The sequence below is a fragment of the Anolis carolinensis genome, chromosome 2, assembly GCF_035594765.1.
Source record: "Anolis carolinensis isolate JA03-04 chromosome 2, rAnoCar3.1.pri, whole genome shotgun sequence".
NCBI classification, from domain to species: Eukaryota; Metazoa; Chordata; class Lepidosauria; order Squamata; family Dactyloidae; genus Anolis; species Anolis carolinensis.
This window is the reverse complement of record NC_085842.1, coordinates 135431791-135451824: the sequence shown is the minus strand read 5'-3', so window position 1 is coordinate 135451824 and position 20034 is coordinate 135431791. Positions and strand designations below refer to the sequence as shown.

At 41.9% G+C, this 20034-nt stretch overlaps 1 protein-coding gene across 1 annotated transcript in view; it reads right to left on the bottom strand.

The window, feature by feature from the left end:
• sap30bp (SAP30 binding protein) overlaps positions 1 to 20034 on the bottom strand; it is a 52220-nt gene that overhangs the window by 16649 nt on the left and 15537 nt on the right. Inside the window, exon 4 of the mRNA XM_003217255.4 lies at positions 1559 to 1601. Within this exon, the coding sequence (XP_003217303.2) occupies positions 1559 to 1601 (43 nt within the window). The remainder of the gene's footprint in view (positions 1 to 1558; positions 1602 to 20034) is intronic.

Sequence of the window (20034 nt, the reverse complement as noted above, 5' to 3'; positions counted from 1 at the left end):
ATTATTTTTAACTTGAGTGTGAACCGCTTTAAATTAATTGTATTTTTCTTCTAAATTGTGAGCTGCTCTGACTCAATTTGGGGGAAAGTTAGATAACAGCAACAACTACAATTCCAACAATTTGGCTTGTGGAAACAAGGATTGGTGAAAAAATTCTGTGTAGACACCTTTTCCTCATGATAACACTTTCAGGAGCGAATTTCCCTTCTGAAGGGAAGATTTCTCTCACTTTCTGTTGTCTCACTCCTATTCGTAACTATGATTTGTTTGTAAGTCAGAGGTTTCTAACTTGGGGACTGCCTATAATAGCAGTCTCTTCCAAAGTGAAATTACTTAGTTTACAGATTTGTTATGGCCAATGCACTACTACCAAGCATACACAAAGCACTCTGAAATGGGCAGGAAGGACAGCATGAATTATGACTTCTCTTTTATCCCAAACAATTGTAGTTCAATGCCTAAGAGAGTGGGTTTTCATTATTTCCTGGCAACAGCAGAATTGTATGAAAGTACACAAGACATCAATATGCCACTGAGTCATCTAACTTTGAAAGGGCACTACAGTTAACTGGCTTATTCGTGGGTTCAAGAATGTAGGCAAAGATGTGAAGACGGAGAAGAAAAAACACATCGGGTGGACACACCTTTTACCAAGAAATTTTTTTAACAGATTATGAAATCATTAGAAAATTGAATAAATGAAGATAAAATGTTCATATACGTAATTCTACATGGTCTTTACTGTTTAAAATGTTGTCTAAGTAAATTTGGGATTTGATGATGGAAAGGAACTTTAATATGTAGAATAAGGAATTTAATTCAAGAATGCAATCTGGAATTCTGCCAAACATATCCATGATGGCAAGGCCTCTGTACTACACAATCTAAGAACCCTCTTATTTCTTGCCTGTTTCAGAAGTCAATCATACAGTGATGTGTGAAGGCAGAAGTGTTCAGTCAGGTTGAAGCTCATATGCTAAAAACATGCAAGCTTTAAGCCATTGCAATACTGATTTTCTTTCCCAGGTTAGTAGGCACAAATGAAACAAATAAGGAAAATAGAAGTGGAAATAAAACAAGTATTGGAAGAAGACTGGCCTAACCTGGGTGAAGCTAAAGACCAGAACTGTGGGAGTACCTAAAGGCCTAGCTATGCATTTTATATGGACAAGAATACATATGCTACACTTTGCTTATACTTTGATTTTAAAATTATTTGTGAAGAAGTTTTTTACTCTATTTTGAAATGTTTTTATTTGTATAGTTCACATTTAAAATTTTAAATTAACTGTACATTATCCTACGGTCCTGATGTACTGAAGAATGAAATACACTGTATTTCTTTGATTCAAAGCATACTTTTTCCACATATAAACATTTCTAAAAATGGGGCATCTTAGAATCATAGAAGATTATATACATATTAGCCTTTTTCATCTTGCCAGTACTGAAATTAGTGTATACCTTACAACAGATTGAGCTTTACAATCAACTAATTCTTAGAACTGAAGAAATAGGGTACATTCTTAAAAGAAACTAAGCAATAGCTTATACTCACCAACTAATTCCTGAGGATCTCGCTTCTCCAACTCTGAAAGGCCCTAAGAGAAATAAACAAGATTATCAGTACCAGCTTTTGTATAGCCCAATGCTATGGTATGTTAGACTTTTCCAAGCCAGCACCCTCCAGCTCTACAGGAGTTGTAATACAATACAAATGGAGGACATCACTTTGAAGGGTGTCATAAAACACTTTGTATCATGTTATAACAGAGAATTTTATACTGTAGATGTGTCACAAATGCAATTTTCAATTAAACAAACTGGAAATGTGCTAAAATACAAATTAGGCCATACTCTTAATGTATAATAGGTAGTAATTGTGCTATTGCCAGTAATAAAAATCTATGTTACTAGAGAACTAGTCGTATTTCAAGACAGTTGTGATTGGAGCACTCTGATGTCATCAACGTAAAGCATTGCTTGTTCAAAAGTTAAACATAGAACATATGGACATAAGAATGGTCCTTGATTTATACACAGGTCATATCAAATCATAATTTTGACCCCCAAATCTGCCCACGACTTATATGTGAGCATATAAGGCAGGTACGACTGAGGATCAATTAAGAGTAACAGCCAGTGGCACTGTAATGTCATATTAACAGAGAGCTACAGGTCAATAGGGCCTTCAGACAAATAAATTTCCTTAGAATGTTTCTGTGGGATTATGCCAGTACAGACTCTGAGATGCCAAAAGTATCAGGACCAAGAAAACAAGGCAAACGAAGAGAAAGGGCAAACATCAAGGAGCACAAATACTAAATTAACCCCAAACAAAAGAAAACAATGAGAGTAATGGCACCCTGGCTCCATCCTCTCTTTTCTTTTTACCAAGCCTTTTGTAATTAGTCAGACATCTACTGTTCCAAAACACTGAAGGCATTAATTCAAATGGACAAACGCTGCCTACTAGTTGCCTAGCAGTGTAACTGTGCTCCTTAGGCTTCCATTTTTATTTCTGATGGGCAAAGCAGGGAGCGTTGGAGAGGGACAAGGTTCAGTAAACTAGTGTAGAAATCTGTTCAAACAGATCTTGGATGGTTGTGTACATCTTTCTAAAGAGTCTTTGAGGGATAAAGAGCTCACATTTTTATGCCAAGGATAAAAGCAACGTGACTTTTAAGGGCGTTTGTTAAAAGAACACAGTGTAGTGGTGACAAGAATGCTTAGATGATAAAACACAAGACCACGGTTGTTTCACAACGAAGTACATAGGAAAGAGGGAAAGGAGCACAGTCATGTTCTGGTAGCCAGCTGGCTAGAGAACTACTTTATTCTTTTACACTAAACTTCAGCAATCTGGGCCATTTCTACCCAAGGCTTGCTTCTCCATGTAAATCCAAGAGTACCTGTCCAAATAAAATGGTCTAAATAATGATTCCACCTATACAATAAAGATTCCCAAAAAGAAATTGGCGAAAGTTCTATTATTTGTACACCTTGTCTGTCCCAAGACTTATGGAACCTCCCTTCCTCCTCCCACTCCCCCATGCCATCCCTTCAAAGTCCCTCTTAAGAATGAAGTAGAACAACTAGCAGCAAAGGCAATGGCAATACATGAATCCACAAACAATCAAATCTGCAGATGTTAAACCCACAAATGTGTGGGACCAACTGCACCTCAATAAAGAACATATACTTTTCTGGACCTCAAAACCAAATGTCATGAACCTCAAAAGACTATTAGGATTTGAACTGTCTACCAACATATGAAATCTAAAGAAATACAACATTTAAGCTTTCATCTCCTAAACACTTACCACATTACAAAATACTACACTGAATATATTTAGAGTTACACATTGACAGCTTTGCTATAGAATTTATACATAGTAAATAGTAACACAGCACAAATGCAATTACTGTGCTTTCTGGAAGGCACACTCTTCATCCTTATCATCTCTGATTACAGTTTTCAAGGAAAAAAACTTCTATATCAAACTTCCTTCTCCTGCTCTTTTTTTGTTTTGTTTTATGAAAAATGTATTGGATACAGGAGAACAGATTCAACCAATGGTCAATGAACAGGTGCACATTCAACTTCCCCAGTTCCTTTCTCTGTCCTCATATTTTCTAAATAATCTTCAGAGCAGCTAAGAAAGACTCACTAGTTAGTGCTTTCAGAGCCTTGGGGCACAGCAGAGTCACTCATGACACAGTGATTTAAACCAGCCTTCCTAAGTAAATTAACCACCAAGTGCTCACCTTGCCTAGAGGATATGAATTCTGTTGACTGTACAGTAGGTGCACACAATGTTTCATGACTGAACTTGCTTAACACATGAAATAAGTGTTCTTGAAACAACAGGAAATCTCAGCACCAAGTATATTGCAGTATAAAGAAATCAATTTATGGCATGGTATACAGAAGTTAGCTTGACCAAACTAACTTTCATAGATGTATGAAGCGAAAATAAATGCACGAAGCTAAATATTTCTTTATGGAAATAGTTGCTCCTTTCTGCTGCTATCTATGACAGAAGGATCATGTGGCCGTATAACACCAGACTGAATGTACTGGCCTTCAGACAAATATTCGGCATCTCTCAACCATCCCAAAATAAAGACCCATAGAGGCTTCCTATGGTGAGTGAGGATTAGAATGGATTCTTCAGAGGCCTAATCCAACCCTCAAACCACCACACTTCAGAAATATAACACATTTTTTTTACTAGAATTTTGCTTCAATATAAATTAACAATTGAATGAGGAGAGCAGAAAAACCTGCAATGCTGGGCTTTAAATTAATGGGCCAAATATATTCCCATTAAACTTTATGTAAAATGAGAAATACAAATATCAGTGTACGTAATCAATGTATGCCTTGTTTCACAGGAAAAATCAAAAGGTACTTCAGTAACTTTCCCTCAACGTGTTACCCAGAGTTTTTCAGATGTCTTTTATACACAGAATGATCAAGAGATATGAAAAGAAAACTGCTTCTTAATGTGTTGTCAAAGGCTTTCATGGCCGAGATCACAGGGTTATTTATATAAACCTTCCTTGCTTAGTTTCTCCATACCTCACAACCTCTGAGGATGCCTGCCATAGATGTGGGCGAAACATCAGGAGAGAATACTTCTGGAACATGGCCATACAGCCCAGAAAACATACAACAACTCAACAACTGCTTCTTAGTTAGGAACTGGCAAAAGCAGAGCTATTGTTTATTAAAACCATATAACAGCTTGTTGTTCCTGTGGTACATCTTATAGCATAGCATATGTGTAGAGATGGAAAATGTCTGGAAATGTTGATGTTATGGCAAAAAGGGTTTATTTTCCATTTGCCCCCAGGATTTTTTTTATAAATAAGTGAAACAGTGATATTAGCATTCTTTACAGACTAATAATTATGAAAATAAAAATATAGGCTCATTAACATTTAGGAAAATCTGCATATCAGTTCTGTGGACAGAATTTGTCTTGGAAAGAGGAAGATATAGGGTCCATTCCTATACAAGAAGTAATGAATGATGATGCAATACAGATATGGCATAATTCACATTTATTCAGTTCCCTGTGGAATTAAATAAAAATTCTTGGTTGAAAATGGTTCCTGTGATGACTCATGGGCCATGTAGTTCCGTTCCTAGTGCTGTTGTGACAGATGAAGAGGAAAACTTGGGTTTTCCACCTTTTCAGCCAGAAAGGGAACTTTCCCAGCCTGAATTAGAGCCCTTGCACCTGCAGGAGGTTTGTATTCCAGAAATCTGCCAAACAAGCCCTGAGTCAAAATCTCCCCCATTTTCTCGCCGTAATTATTATCTACAACAAAAAGGAGTTCAGCAGGCTAATCGCCGAAGCCTGAGAATCGCAGCAAAGCATTCTGATGATTAAGCCTGCTTCCATGAGAAATTTTAGGGAGTCATACATCTGGACACAGAGATTGACTTTCGTTTCTGGTTTCCCCAGAGAAGTGTTCTCTGGTGGGAAACGAGGCCCTATTTAGGTTCCTTGCCCCTTTTGGAATCTTGCGGAGTCAATTCGCCAGCTACTGGAGTAGCGTGTGTGGACAGCTACTCCGTTTCCAAGCCTCGTTCCTGTTTCCAAGCCTTGTTCCTGTTTCCAAGCCTTCGTTCCCAGCCTTGTTTACTTCCACGGATCTTGCCTTGCTTCCCGGACCTTGCCAAGTAAATTCCACGGATCTTGGTTTTGCTCCTCGTTTCTTGTTGCCTTGTTCAAGCCTTGTGTTCCAAGTATCAAGTTATTACCTAGCCTTGCTCAAGTTTCATGGACTAAAGGACCTTGTCATCTCCCCTCACTTCGCTTGGCGAAGTGAGTGTTTCGGTTATTGGATTACAACTTTGGACCTTAATATTTCATATTGGACATTGTCTCTTTGGACTAATTTTGACCTTCCCTGAAAGGTCTACTCCTGAACTATTTCCTACACTTGCTTTTATTTACCTTATACAATTCCTTAATAAAGATATTAGTTAGATTCTGGCCTCTGTGTATGGTTATTGGTGCTCTGCAGCCTGGGTCGTGACAGTTTGACTCCGCCGCCCTAAGCACCAATTAACCTAGGCCAGAATGTCTACCGGAGCCGGACCGGGGGCCCAACCACTCAGCTACACCATCGACAAGGATGAAGTGGACCGCATCCGTGATAAGCTCAATGCGCAGGAGGGAGAAATAAGGGGATTGAAGGAACGCGGAATCCGTCTCCCGGCCCTGGCGTTGCCAACCAAGTTTACTGGAGAAGCTTTTAAGGTACATGTTTTCCGTCGCCAATGCCAGGCTTATCTAGAGGCCCGTAATGCCGAGTTTCCCCAAGAAGACATCAAGGTGGCGTGGATCTACAGTCTCCTAGACGGGCCAGCGGCCAACTGGGCGACGGCACTGTTCGACCAAGACTCCCCACATCTAAGATCAGCGCAACAATTCTTAGATCACATTAAGTCGACTTGGGGGATTGAGGACAATTTGGAGGCAGCCGGCCACAAACTCCGGCGCCTCTCCCAAGGGGACAGACCCATGTCCCAGTACATAGCCGAGTTCCGAGTGCTGGCCCATAACACCGGATGGAACGATATAGCCCTCAGAGGACAATTTCGGGAGGGTCTCAATATCGAGATGCTGGAGGAAATCTCCAAGGTGGATCCTCCACACTCTCTTGAAGCACTCATTGATCAATGTTTACGAGCTGAAGTCATGATTGCCAACAGAAGACAATGGATCCGAGGCCAGAGCGGTAGGACCGGAGCGAGACCTCCCTCTCCCACCGGCGTCCAGCCGCGTCCAGTGTGGAGACCCCCGCCACCAGCCCCATACCCCAGAGGAAGCGAGGAGGTGCCGATGCAGTTGGGCAATGTGCGTCCCAGATTAGATGCCGCCGAGAAGGCCCGCCGCCAACGCCTAAATCTCTGTTGGTACTGCGGAAACGGGGGCCACTTTGCCAGAGAGTGTCCAGCCAAAGGGAAGCCCGCCGCTCGTCTGGCGGCGGCGTCCTCCACGGAGACGAAGACGTCTGAGGCGGCTGGCGCACAGCCGGCGGGGGAAGCCAGCGACCGGGCGTAGAGAGGCTCGCCAACCCGGTCAAAAACCCCACTCAAGAGCCGCCAACCGGGGTCCTATTTCTTCTAGTGGTCACCTTGTGGTCAGTGAAAAAAGGACCCGTCATGGTCCATGCCATGATAGACTCAGGAGCCACAAACAACTTCATTGATAGAGAGTATGCCGACTCTCTGGGATTACAATATCACGACTTCAAGAACGCCCGTGTGGTGCAAGCCATCGATGGCCGCCCCCTCAAGACAGGTCCAGTAAGCCAGTGGTCGGAGCCCACCAGAATGTGGATAAGGGAACACATGGAAGAGATTTCCTTCTTTGTTACCGAGGTTCCCCACTTCCCTGTGATTTTGGGAATTCCATGGCTGACACTCCACGACCCAAACATCTCCTGGTCCAACAGAGAACTGCAGTTTGCTTCAAAATATTGCCAAAACCATTGCCTTGTAGCCAAGGTCTGCCATGCCACAGACGCTGAACCCATCATCACCTTGCCCAAGAAGTACTCAGAATATTGGGATGTATTCAATGAAAAAGAAGCCGAGAGACTACCCCCACATAGACCTTATGACTGTGCCATTGACTTGGTGGAGGGGCCCCCGATCCCGCGAGGACACCTCTACTCCCTGACTGAACCAGAGCAAGAAGCTCTCAGGGAGTTCTTAGAGACAAACCTCCGCAAGGGGTTTATCAGACCCTCTCAATCCCCAGCCGCTTCCCCGGTGATGTTTGTGAAAAAGAAGTCAGGTGTGATGACTCATGGGCCTTGTAGTCCTGCTCATGACATTGTGATGCCTGATGAAGAAGAAAACTTGGGTTTTTTACCTTCCCAGTCAGAACTGGAATCTTCCCAGCCAGGTTCTTCCCAGCCAGATCTGGGAACCTTGCACCTGCAAGAGAGTTGTGTTCCAGAAGTATGTCAAACAAACCCTGAGCCTACATCTCCTGTGTTTTCTCGCCATGAGTTTTGTAAACAACAGAGAGGTTTGGAAGCGGCCTCGCGCAGGAGTGCTAGAATAGCTGCTAAGAATTTAGCCAATTAAGCCTGCTTTCCGTGAGAATCTTTAAGGAGTCAAACATCTGGTCTCAGAGATTAGCCTTGTTTCTGGTTCCCAGAGAACTGCTCTCGGCGGGAAAGTTAGACTCTATATAGGTGTTTTAACCGCGAAGTAACTTCGCGGAGTCAATTCGTCAGCCTCCGGAGCGAGTTGTGTCTGGACAGCGCGCTCCGTTCCAAGCCTCGTTCCTGTTCAAGCCTTGTTCTTGTTCTCAAGCCTTCGCTCCTGCTTCCCAGCCTTGTTTACCTTCGGACCTTGCCTCGCCTTCCAGGACTAAACCTTGCCTTGTTTCACGGATTTTACCAAGTAATTCCACGGACCTTGTTCTTGTTCCTCGTTACCTTGTGTCACGATTCAAGCCTTGTTTTCAAGTATCAAGTTAATTCCTAGCCTTGCTCAAGTTCATGGACTAAAGGACCTCGTCATCTCCCCTCACCTTGCCTGGCAAGGTGAGTGTTTCGGTTACTGGATTACAACTTTGGCCCTTAATATTGCATATTGGACATTGGTCCTTGGACTAATTTTGACCTTTCCTGAAAGGTCTGCTTCTGGACTAACTTTTACATTTGTTTTTACCAACTTTATATACTCCTTCAATAAAGATAGTAGATAGATTCTGGCCTCTGTGTATGGTTATTGGTGCCTTGCAGCCTGGGTCCTGACATCAGGGGACCTACGCTTGGTGGTGGACTATAGAGCATTGAACAATATCACTAAGCGAAACCGGTATCCCCTGCCTTTGATCTCGGACCTCTTAGACCGGCTTCGAGGGGCTAAGGTTTACACCAAACTGGATCTACGAGGAGCTTATAATCTAGTTCGCATCAGGGAAGGGGACGAGTGGAAGACTGCCTTCCAGACTAAATTCGGTTTATTCGAAACCCTGGTCATGAATTTCGGTTTATGTGGAGCTCCCGCAACGTTCCAGCATTTTGTCAACGATATCTTTCAGGATTATCTAGACCGGTTCTTGATTATCTACCTGGACGATTTTTTGGTGTTTTCTAGATCACAATCAGAACATGAGACCCACGTCAGAATGGTGTTACAACGATTGCGGGACCATGGACTTTATGCCAAGCTGGAAAAATGCGCTTTTGATCTACAAGAGGTAGATTTCCTGGGATATCGTGTCTCGCCACTAGGGCTCACCATGGACCCGGCAAAGGTTGCAGCAGTATTGGAATGGCGGGCGCCAACCAACAAGAAAGAGGTGCAACGTTTCTTGGGGTTCGCGAACTACTACCGCAAGTTCATTCCAGACTTCGCCCGCTGGTCTGATCCAATCACCAGCTGCATCCGGGGGAAACAGCCCTTCCGCTGGACAGAACAAGCAGAGAAAGGGTTCCAGCAACTAAAGAAATTATTCACGTCCCAGCCAATCCTTCAGCACCCAGATCCTGAAACCCCTTTTGTCGTGCAGGCGGACGCCTCCGATGTGGCAATTGGGGCTGTACTCCTACAACCAGTGGGAGATCATCTTCACCCTTGTGCCTTTTATTCCCGTCAATTGACCGCACCAGAGAGGAATTACACTATTTGGGAAAAGGAACTTTTGGCCATAAAGGCAGCCTTTGAAACTTGGAGACATTGGTTAGAAGGGGCCAAATTTCCCATTGAAGTCCATACTGATCATCGGAACCTAGAGCATCTAAGAACTGCCCGCAAGCTAAATCAGAGGCAACAACGCTGGGCTTTATTCTTTGAACGTTTTAACTTCCAAATCCATTATGTAACCCCAGCCCAGACCAAGCAAGCAGATGCTCTGTCACAGAAACCGGAATATGCTGCAGGGCGCAAAGAGACCTTTGAGTCCCAGCTGCTACAGCCCGAGAACTTTGCCACGCTCACAGTGGGAAACACCAAATCCACTCCCATTGAATCAACTCCCTCTACTCCAGGGCCCCTTTGTGCTTAGGAAATCAGGGCTAGTCAGCAAGCAGATGCCTGGGCACAGGACCAACTTCGCCAAGGACTACATTTCCCCTTTTCGCTTAAGGATGGGCTACTCTGCTATAGAAATCATGTCTACATTCCTCCAGGACCGGGCAGGGAAAAAACACTTCGTCTGTGTCATGACTGCAAGCCAGCAGGGCACTACGGACTATTTAAAACCATGCATTTGATCCTAAGAGATTTCTGGTGGCCCAAGATCCGCAAGGATGTGGAAAAATATGTCAACACCTGCCCAGTATGCCAGCGCTCCAAGACAAGAAGGGAAAAGCCCTCAGGGCTTCTGCATCCCCTCCCTACCCCATCTCGCCCATGGGAAATAATCTCTGCGGATTTTATCACTGATCTACCACCTTCTTGTGGATTCACCACAATCCTAGTGGTGGTGGACCTTTTTACTAAGTTAGCCCATTTCATTCCCTGCGATGGCCTTCCCACGGCCAAAGAGACTGCAGATTTATTCCTTCAACATGTTTTCAGATTGCATGGATTGCCCAAGAGTTTGGTCACAGACCGTGGGTCCCAATTCACCTCTCGTTTCTGGAAAGCACTACAAAAACTATTGGGCATAGACTCTCGTTTATCTTCGGCTCACCATCCCCAAACGGATGGGCAAACTGAGCGCACCAATGCCACTCTGGAACAATACCTTCGCTGTTATGTGAACTACCAGCAGGACAATTGGGCTTCCCTGTTACCGCTGTCAGAGTTTGCCTATAACAATGGTGTCCAGGCCTCGACTAAAGAAACCCCGTTCTTTGCAAACTACGGCTTCCATCCACGTTTCTTTCCTCCTGTCATTGAAACCTCAGAAGTTCCCGCAGCCGAAGACTGGCTGCAGGAACTCACAGTGGTGCAACAACTTTTGCTCCAGCAACTAGACCAAGCCAAGGAGGACTATAAACGTCACGCGGACAAACATCGCCAGCCGGGGCCCGAAATCAAGGTAGGAGACCGGGTTCTTCTGTTCACTCGCTTTTTGCCCTCCCATCGCCCTTGCCGGAAGTTAGATGCCCGTTTCATTGGTCCCTATCCAGTGGTGGCGCAACTTAACCCCGTGACTTTCAAACTCCAACTCCCACGCTCTATGCGCATTCATCCAGTGTTTCATCGCTCTCTGCTCCTTCCGGCGGAAGGTGTGCGCCCTGATGTAGACCGGCCGGGCCCCACTCCTATTTTGGTGGATGGGGAGGAGGAATTCGAGGTTCAGGACATTTTGGATTCTCACTTTCACCGCCGCCGCCTTCAATATCTCATTGACTGGGTGGGTTTTGGTCCCGAGGAACGCTCTTGGGAAGACGCTTCCACAGTCCATGCCCCAGATTTAACCCGCCGTTTCCATCAGACCTATCCCGCCAAGCCGCGGCCTCGCGCCTCGGGGAGAGAGTCCCAGTTTGAGAGGGGGCTTGAGGAGGGGGATAGTGTGATGACTCCTGGGCCATGTAGTCCCGTTCCTAGTGCTGTTGTGACAGATGAAGAGGAAAACTTGGGTTTTCCACCTTTTCAGCCAGAAAGGGAACTTTCCCAGCCTGAATTAGAGCCCTTGCACCTGCAGGAGGTTTGTATTCCAGAAATCTGCCAAACAAGCCCTGAGTCAAAATCTCCCCCATTTTCTCGCCGTAATTATTATCTACAACAAAAAGGAGTTCAGCAGGCTAATCGCCGAAGCCTGAGAATCGCAGCAAAGCATTCTGATGATTAAGCCTGCTTCCATGAGAAATTTTAGGGAGTCATACATCTGGACACAGAGATTGACTTTCGTTTCTGGTTTCCCCAGAGAAGTGTTCTCTGGTGGGAAACGAGGCCCTATTTAGGTTCCTTGCCCCTTTTGGAATCTTGCGGAGTCAATTCGTCAGCTACTGGAGTAGCGTGTGTGGACAGCTACTCCGTTTCCAAGCCTCGTTCCTGTTTCCAAGCCTTGTTCCTGTTTCCAAGCCTTCGTTCCCAGCCTTGTTTACTTCCACGGATCTTGCCTTGCTTCCCGGACCTTGCCAAGTAAATTCCACGGATCTTGGTTTTGCTCCTCGTTTCTTGTTGCCTTGTTCAAGTCTTGTGTTCCAAGTATCAAGTTATTACCTAGCCTTGCTCAAGTTTCATGGACTAAAGGACCTTGTCATCTCCCCTCACTTCGCTTGGCGAAGTGAGTGTTTCGGTTATTGGATTACAACTTTGGACCTTAATATTTCATATTGGACATTGTCTCTTTGGACTAATTTTGACCTTCCCTGAAAGGTCTACTCCTGAACTATTTCCTACACTTGCTTTTATTTACCTTATACAATTCCTTAATAAAGATATTAGTTAGATTCTGGCCTCTGTGTATGGTTATTGGTGCTCTGCAGCCTGGGTCGTGACAGTTCCCCACATCCTCCGTGCATATGCAGATAGATCCCCCCCCTCAAATCATTCTAAATAGTATAATACCAAGTCAAATCTAAAAATATGTGACAGTTAGGAAAATGCATGGACTAGATGACAGATTCATTTAATCTACTGAAACCTATCTGGCATATACCAGCTTCCTTCTATTACACAGATTTCAATATACATGAGAGTTGGGGGAGAAAAGCAAAGCAAAGTGTTTTGCTTTGCTTTCCAACAATAAGTGTGGGGGTGGGGGATACTGCAAAAAAAGCCCAAAACATTTCCTAAGCATGTGTCCTGTTTGCCAGCTTTGTGATAAGGCAGCAGGGCCAAATGGCAAACTCAGGAGCCAAAGCAAAGTATCTTTGGGAAAAATGTCAGTAAACTAATGAGGCTACTTTGTCCATTTTGCTAAGGGCAAAGGGGAAAATTCATACACACCTCTGTAAAATAAATCCTATTTCTCAGAACCTTACATGACAACTATAATTATTTTGCAGTCCAAACAGGAAAGAATAACAGTATTGGAAGAGTCAGCTCCTCAGATTCAAATCTTTAAGATATTAACAAAACAAAAAAGGAGACATTGTTAACTTTGTCTTTTATTTTAATGCTACAAAAACACATTACAAATCCATTGCGCTAGAATGGAAGTCACCCAAACAAACAAAATGTGGCAGAAAAACCAACTGGATCAAATATTTTTAAATGAGTTCTTAAATATGCTAATACCAATGTTAATAGATGATAAATCAGTTGCTGAATAAGTAAAATAAAGTTCTACATGTACAGGGTGTTAATTGAAAAAAAAAATCACTTAGTGACATATTAGATAAACATCTTCTGATTCTGACAAGTCTCAATTAGCCCTAAAAATTAACTGGGAACAGCACTTTCATTGACAGAAGTAAGCTTTCTAAATGACATGAGATACAACAGTTCACTATTTCCAGTACTCATTTTAAATCAGGTCCCTTGATAGGTTTGGACATGCTGAATGTACAAAACACATACTTTTTTTACATAAGAAAGTTCACTATCAAAAAACAGCAATATTTATTCATCTAGGTCAAGCCAGAGACTCTACAAGCAAGCAACATTTAAGGAAAAGGTTTTTTTTCTCCCATCTGAAAACCACGCCACACCTACATCAACAATCTGTGGCATTCTACACTTGAGGGAGTCAGAGGTTTGTTGTAGCTTGCCCTCGTGGTAAAAGATCAGGTAGGCACAAAGCGGACATGTCTCACCTTCTAATCAGCTTGCAAAAGCTATTTAAAAAGTAGTTGTAAAAAGGAACTAGTTGAAGTAGTTCCTTCATCTCCTTTATTATCAGACTTTAAGAACTAGAAATTATAATTACATAGACGTGGCCCTGGGGGACCGTCTATTCAGTGGTAGATATATTCAGTGGACCCTAGTGTCAGTCTCCTCCTCTGGGGAATGCTGAGATTGAGTTCTATCTATCTATCTATCTATCTATCTATCTATCTATCTATCTATCTATCTATCCTCTTCTGGGGAATGCTGATATATATAAATAAATGAGTGATGGCATCACAGCGACCAACAAAACAACAAAACTACAGGCCCCCCAACCTCGAAATTTAACAACACAACCCATCATCCATGCCTCTAGGTTGATACAACAAAAAGAAAAGAAAAATAAAGTCCTAATTAGAGGGAAAGGAATAATTGTTTTTATCCAATTGCTGCCAGTTAGAGGACTAATATCTGCCCACTTGGTCTCCTAGCAACCAACTCAGCTCAGGGGACAGGCAGATTTAGGCTTCACTTAGGCTTCTTCCACAGATTATCTAATTTGCACTGGATTATATGGCAGTGTAGACTCAAGGCCCTTCCACACAGCTATATAACCCATTTATAATCTTATATTATCTGCTTTGCACTGGATTATCTTGACTCCACACTACCATATAATCCACTTCAGTGTGCATTTTATACAGCTGTGAAGAAGGGGCCTCATATAATCCAGTTCTAAGCATATAATATAAGATTATCAATATACAGTAGAGTCTCACTTATCCAACATAAACAGGCCGGCAGGATAAGTGAATATGTTCGATAATAAGAAGGGATTCAGGAAAAGCCGATTAAACATCAAATTCGGTAATCGTTATACAAATTAAGCACCAAAACATCATATTATACAACAAATTTGACAGAAAAAGTAGTTCCATGTGCAGTAATGCTATGTAGTAATTACAGTAGAATCTCACTTATCCAACACTTGCTTCCCCAACGTTCTGGATTATCCAACGCATTTTTGTAGTCAATGTTTTCAATATATCCTGATATTTTGGTGCTAAATTCATAGATACAGTAATTACTACATAGCATTACTGTGTATTGAACTACTTTTTCTGCCAAATTTTTTGTCTAACATGATGTTTTGGTGCTTCATTTGTAAAATCATAACCTAATTTGATCTTTAATAGGCTTTTCCTTAATGCCTCCTTATTAGCCAACATATTTGCTTATCCAACATTCTGCCGGCCCGTTTATGTTGGATAAGTGAGACTCTACTGTACTGTATTTACAAATTTACCACTAAAATATCACAATGAATTTAAAACACTGACTACAAAAACATTGATTATGAGAAGGCAGACTGCGTTGGATAATCCAGAACATTGTATAAGCGAATGTTGGATAAGTGAGATTCTACTTTAGACAGTAAATAAAGACAGTAAATAAAGAGCAACACTCTGAAATTGTGAAATTGGAAATTCCACAAAGGAAACAATCAGGGCCAGCTAACACCTCCCAAGAAAGGATTCTTCCAGAAAGGAAGCTCAGAAGGGAGTGAAGCACTGTGTATTACCAAAGTCATTATTATTACTATCATTATTACTATCATTATTATTATTATTATTATTATTATTATTATTATTATTATTATTATTGTGTTGCAGTCAACCGTGAAAACACTAAAATCAGAATATATAAAAATTAATGTGGTATAATAAAACAGAACAATACAATCTCTAAAATCAGAACACTAAATAAAGAACAACACTCTGAAAACGGGAATTCCACACAGGAAACAATCAGGGCCAGCTAACATCTCCCAACAAAGTATTCCCATAATCAAAGTCTGGCAAATCCTCTGTTTTCTCAGGGCCACAAACAGTAGAAGCACATAAAATATCACAAAGAACACCATTCTGAAAACAAGGGAATTCCAGACAGGAAACAATCAAGGCCAGCTAACACCTCCCAACAAAACATTCACTCAGGGAGGAAACAGCCAGGCTTTAAACCTGCAAGGCCATTACATCCTAATCATTTCCCCTAATTGCAGCATTCATACTTGCCTCCAACAGACAAAAAAAATCAGAAATATTGTATATTCACAACCTTTAGGAAATAATATCCCCTGATGGCGCAGCGTGTTAAAGCGCTGAGCTGCTGAACTTCTGGACCGAAAGGCCGCAGGTTTGAATTGGGGGACCAAAATGAGCTCTCACTGTTAGCCCCAGCTTCTGCCAACCCAGAAGTTCGAAAACATGCAAATGTGAGTGCATCAATAGGTACTGCTCCGGCGGGAAGGTAACGACGCTCCATGCAGTCATCCCACATGATCTTGGAGGAGTCTACGGACAACGCCGGCTCTTCAGCTTAGAAATGGAGATGAACACCAACCCCTAGAGTCAGACATGACTGGACTTAATGTCAGGGGAAAATGTTTACCCTTTACCTTAACTACCACCAATTCCTCAATACTTTATTTCCCATACCACCATACTTCGCCACAGAAACGCGTGGCCGGGCACAGCTAGTGTGTGTGTGTGTGTGTGTGTGTATATATATATATATATATATATAGAGAGAGAGAGAGAGAGAGAGAGAGAGGGGGGGGGGCGCAATCTCAGCATTCCCCAGAGGAGGAGATATATATATATATATCCCCAAGCTAAACTAAAAACAAAAATACTCCAACCAAATAAATGAATCTGACTTACAGTCCACTTTTGGATATGAAAAAGTTTTCAAAGAAATTTAAACAGTGTGGTGATATGGGAGGTTTCAATTTATTTCACAGCCTTGGACAATTCCAGAAAAACAATCTGGATGTGGACTTTGCTTACTCTTATCTATTATAGTAGCAGAACCTGCCCCCATATTTCATCAGCAGGTCAAAATTAAGTTATAGATTCTATACAAACAGCTATTCAGCCTACGCTTACATATTTCCAAAGAAGGAAAGCCCACAATTTCCCAATATAGTATCCCCACTGTTGGACAGTGTTTATTGTTAGAGTCTCCTACTCTTTTGCCTGCTTCCTTGCGGTTTCCACCCATTTTTCCCTGCTTTTGCCAGCTGAAATAACAGAACAAAACTACTTTCTTCTGTAAAACAGCCCTCCAAATGTTCTGAAGTCTAATATGTACCACCTCTTGATCATCTCTTCTCCAGGGTAAAAACTGCCATCTCTTTTTACCATTTCCCAAAGGGTTTTGTCTCCAGCCCCTTCAGCAGCCTGGCTGACTTCCTCTTGAAATATTCTTAACATTTCATTGTCTTCTTTAAAATGAGGTATCCAGAACTGGGCACAGTATCTCTACGTAGTCTTACTAGTACAGACAAGATTAAAATTACTTATCATTTAAACACCTAGCATTCCCTTTTTGTTTATGAATGAATTAACATTAAATCATAGGAAAGTTATGTCAGCGGGGATGATGGGTAGCAGAGTGAAATCCAAAAAATTCACCATCCCGGTTCACCTCCTCTCCAGACTGTTTCCCCGTGTGGAAAACAGCACTGGATAAACTCACTCCAGCAGACGAAGTCCAACTGTTGATTAAACTTTATTTACATGAACTATTTACAGATAGAGTGCTTCTGTACAGATAGAGTGCTCTCCATCATGAGTGCTTGCCGAAAGCACCCATGCACACACACAGCACATTGCTCATCGCTGTTCTCCGCTCTACACAGGAAACCTTACTCCCTCGCATTCCACAGGAACCAAGATAGTACGTCCCGGTCAAAACACACTTGACCCCATTGGTCCTGTGATACATCAATCATAGCAGACTCTCATTAACTCCATAATTGCTGAATCCAGATTGATTTTAACATTTCACAATACACAATACCCTGACAAGTTAGACACCTTGGGGGTCATACATTTGTGTAGAGCTAGGTTCAATAACGGATCTTGAGAACTCTTAGGAAAGAACTCTTCCTATTAAATACCTGGATTAGACATCACTCAGAATCTAACTACTGTATACAGAATTTGGTTGGCTTCTAAGTCATGGCTGCTACAGAATCTCTAAAAGGAGATATTGTTAATGCAGTAGGCTGTGCAGCTTTAAAATACTCAGGAGTAACATTTCTAATGGCTGCATGACTGCAAGTTGTGACTTCCAAATATATAAAATCTGTACCACTTGAAAACATGGATATGCTTAATTCTAAACCAACATACATTATACAAGTAAAGATTACACACACACACACACACACACATATATATATATGTGTGTGTGTGCGCGCGCGTGTGTGCGTGTGTGTTTTTCCCCATGGAGTAAACAACAAAAACACTGAACCAAATCACACCAAATTTGGCCACAAAAGACACAGTCATCCAATCTATGTTTTTCAATCAAATACACCTAGAAGTATAAAGTACAAATAAAATAAAACTATCAAAAACACAAAGCGGGGTGGGGGTGGGGAGAAGAATGAGGAAGATCGGTTCTCCCCTGGCTGTCTGTCCGAAGGGTAGGCCCCTCCCTCTTTAGGCTCCGCCCACTTTGTGTCATAGAAACCTCCTATGCCACAATGGCACCCAGGGGACAGGCAGGATTATATGGCAGTGTAGACTCAGGGCCCTTCCGTAAGAGCTATATAACCCAGAATGCCAAGGTAGATAATCCACAGTATCTGCTTTGAACTGGATTATTTTGAGTACACAGTGCCATATAATCCAGTTGTGTGGATTTTATACAGCAGTGTAGAAGGGGCCTCATATAATCAAGTTCAAAGCAGATAATATAAAATTATAAAATGAACACAATTTGGCTTCTAGTATTAAAAAAACTCTCTAAAATCAGAACAGTTGATAAAGAACTCTGAAAACAGGGGAATTCCAGACAGGAAACAATCAGGGCCAGCTAACACCTCTCAACAAAAGATTCCTCAAGGGAGGAAGCAGCCAGGTTTTGAAGCTCAAGGCCATTACATGCTTATCATTCTGGCTAATTGCAGCATTCATATTTGCCTCCAACAGACCAAAAAAAAAAAAAAAGGAACAACCAGAAATTTTGTATATCCACAAGCTTTAAAAAATAAAAAACACTAACTACCATCAATTCCTCAATACTTTATTTTCCATACCACCAGACTTCGCCACAGTAGCGCGTGGCTGGGCACAGCTAGTTTCTTTAATAAAAGGAACAATGAGCAAACACAAGCATTGTTGTTCCTATTAACAAGGCACGCAATAATGTCATTTCTTTAAACTAAATAATAATAACTTTCATTTATTACCCACTTCTCCTAACTGCTTGAGATAATCTATATATATAAAAGAGTGATGGCATCAGGGCAGTGGACAAAACAACAAAACTACAGGCCCCCCAACCTCGAAATTTGACAACACAACCCATCATCCACGCCTCTAGGTTGATACAACAAAAAGAAAAGAAAAATAAAGTCCTAATTAGAGGGAGAGCAATAATTGTTTTTATCCAATTGCTGCCAGTTTAGAGGGCTAATCTCTGCCCACTTCGTTGCCTAGCAACCAAGGGACAGCCAGGTTTCAGTTAGGGGACAGGAAAATTTAGGCCTCACTTAGGCTTCTTCCACAGATTATCTAATTTGCACTGGATTATATGGCAGTGTAGACTCAAGGCCCTTCCACACAGCTATATAACCCATTTATAATCTTATATTATCTGCTTTGCACTGGATTATCTTGACTCCACACTACCATATAATCCACTTCAGTGTGCATTTTATACAGTTGTGAAGAAGGGGCCTCATATGAAGAAGGGGCACAGTTCTAAGCAGATAATATAAGATTATCAATATACAGTAGAGTCTCACTTATCCAACATAAACAGGCCGGCAGGATAAGTGAATATGTTGGATAATAAGAAGGGATTCAGGAAAAGCTGATTAAACATCAAATTAGGTAATCGTTATACAAATTAAGCACCAAAACATCATATTATACAACAAATTTGACAGAAAAGGTAGTTCCATGCGCAGTAATGCTATGTAGTAATTACAGTAGAGTCTCACTTATCCAACACTCGCTTATCCAACGTTCTGGATTATCCAACGCATTTTTGTAGTCAATGTTTTCAATATATCGTGATATTTTGGTGCTAAATTCATAAATACAGTAATTACTACATAGCATTACTGCGTATTGAACTACTTTTTCTGCCAAATTTGTTGTCTAACATGATGTTTTGGTGTTTCATTTGTAAAATCATAACCTAATTTGATATTTAATAGGCTTTTCCTTAACGCCTCCTTATTATCCAACATATTCGGTTATCCAACATTTTGCCAGCCCACTTATGTTGGATAAGTGAGA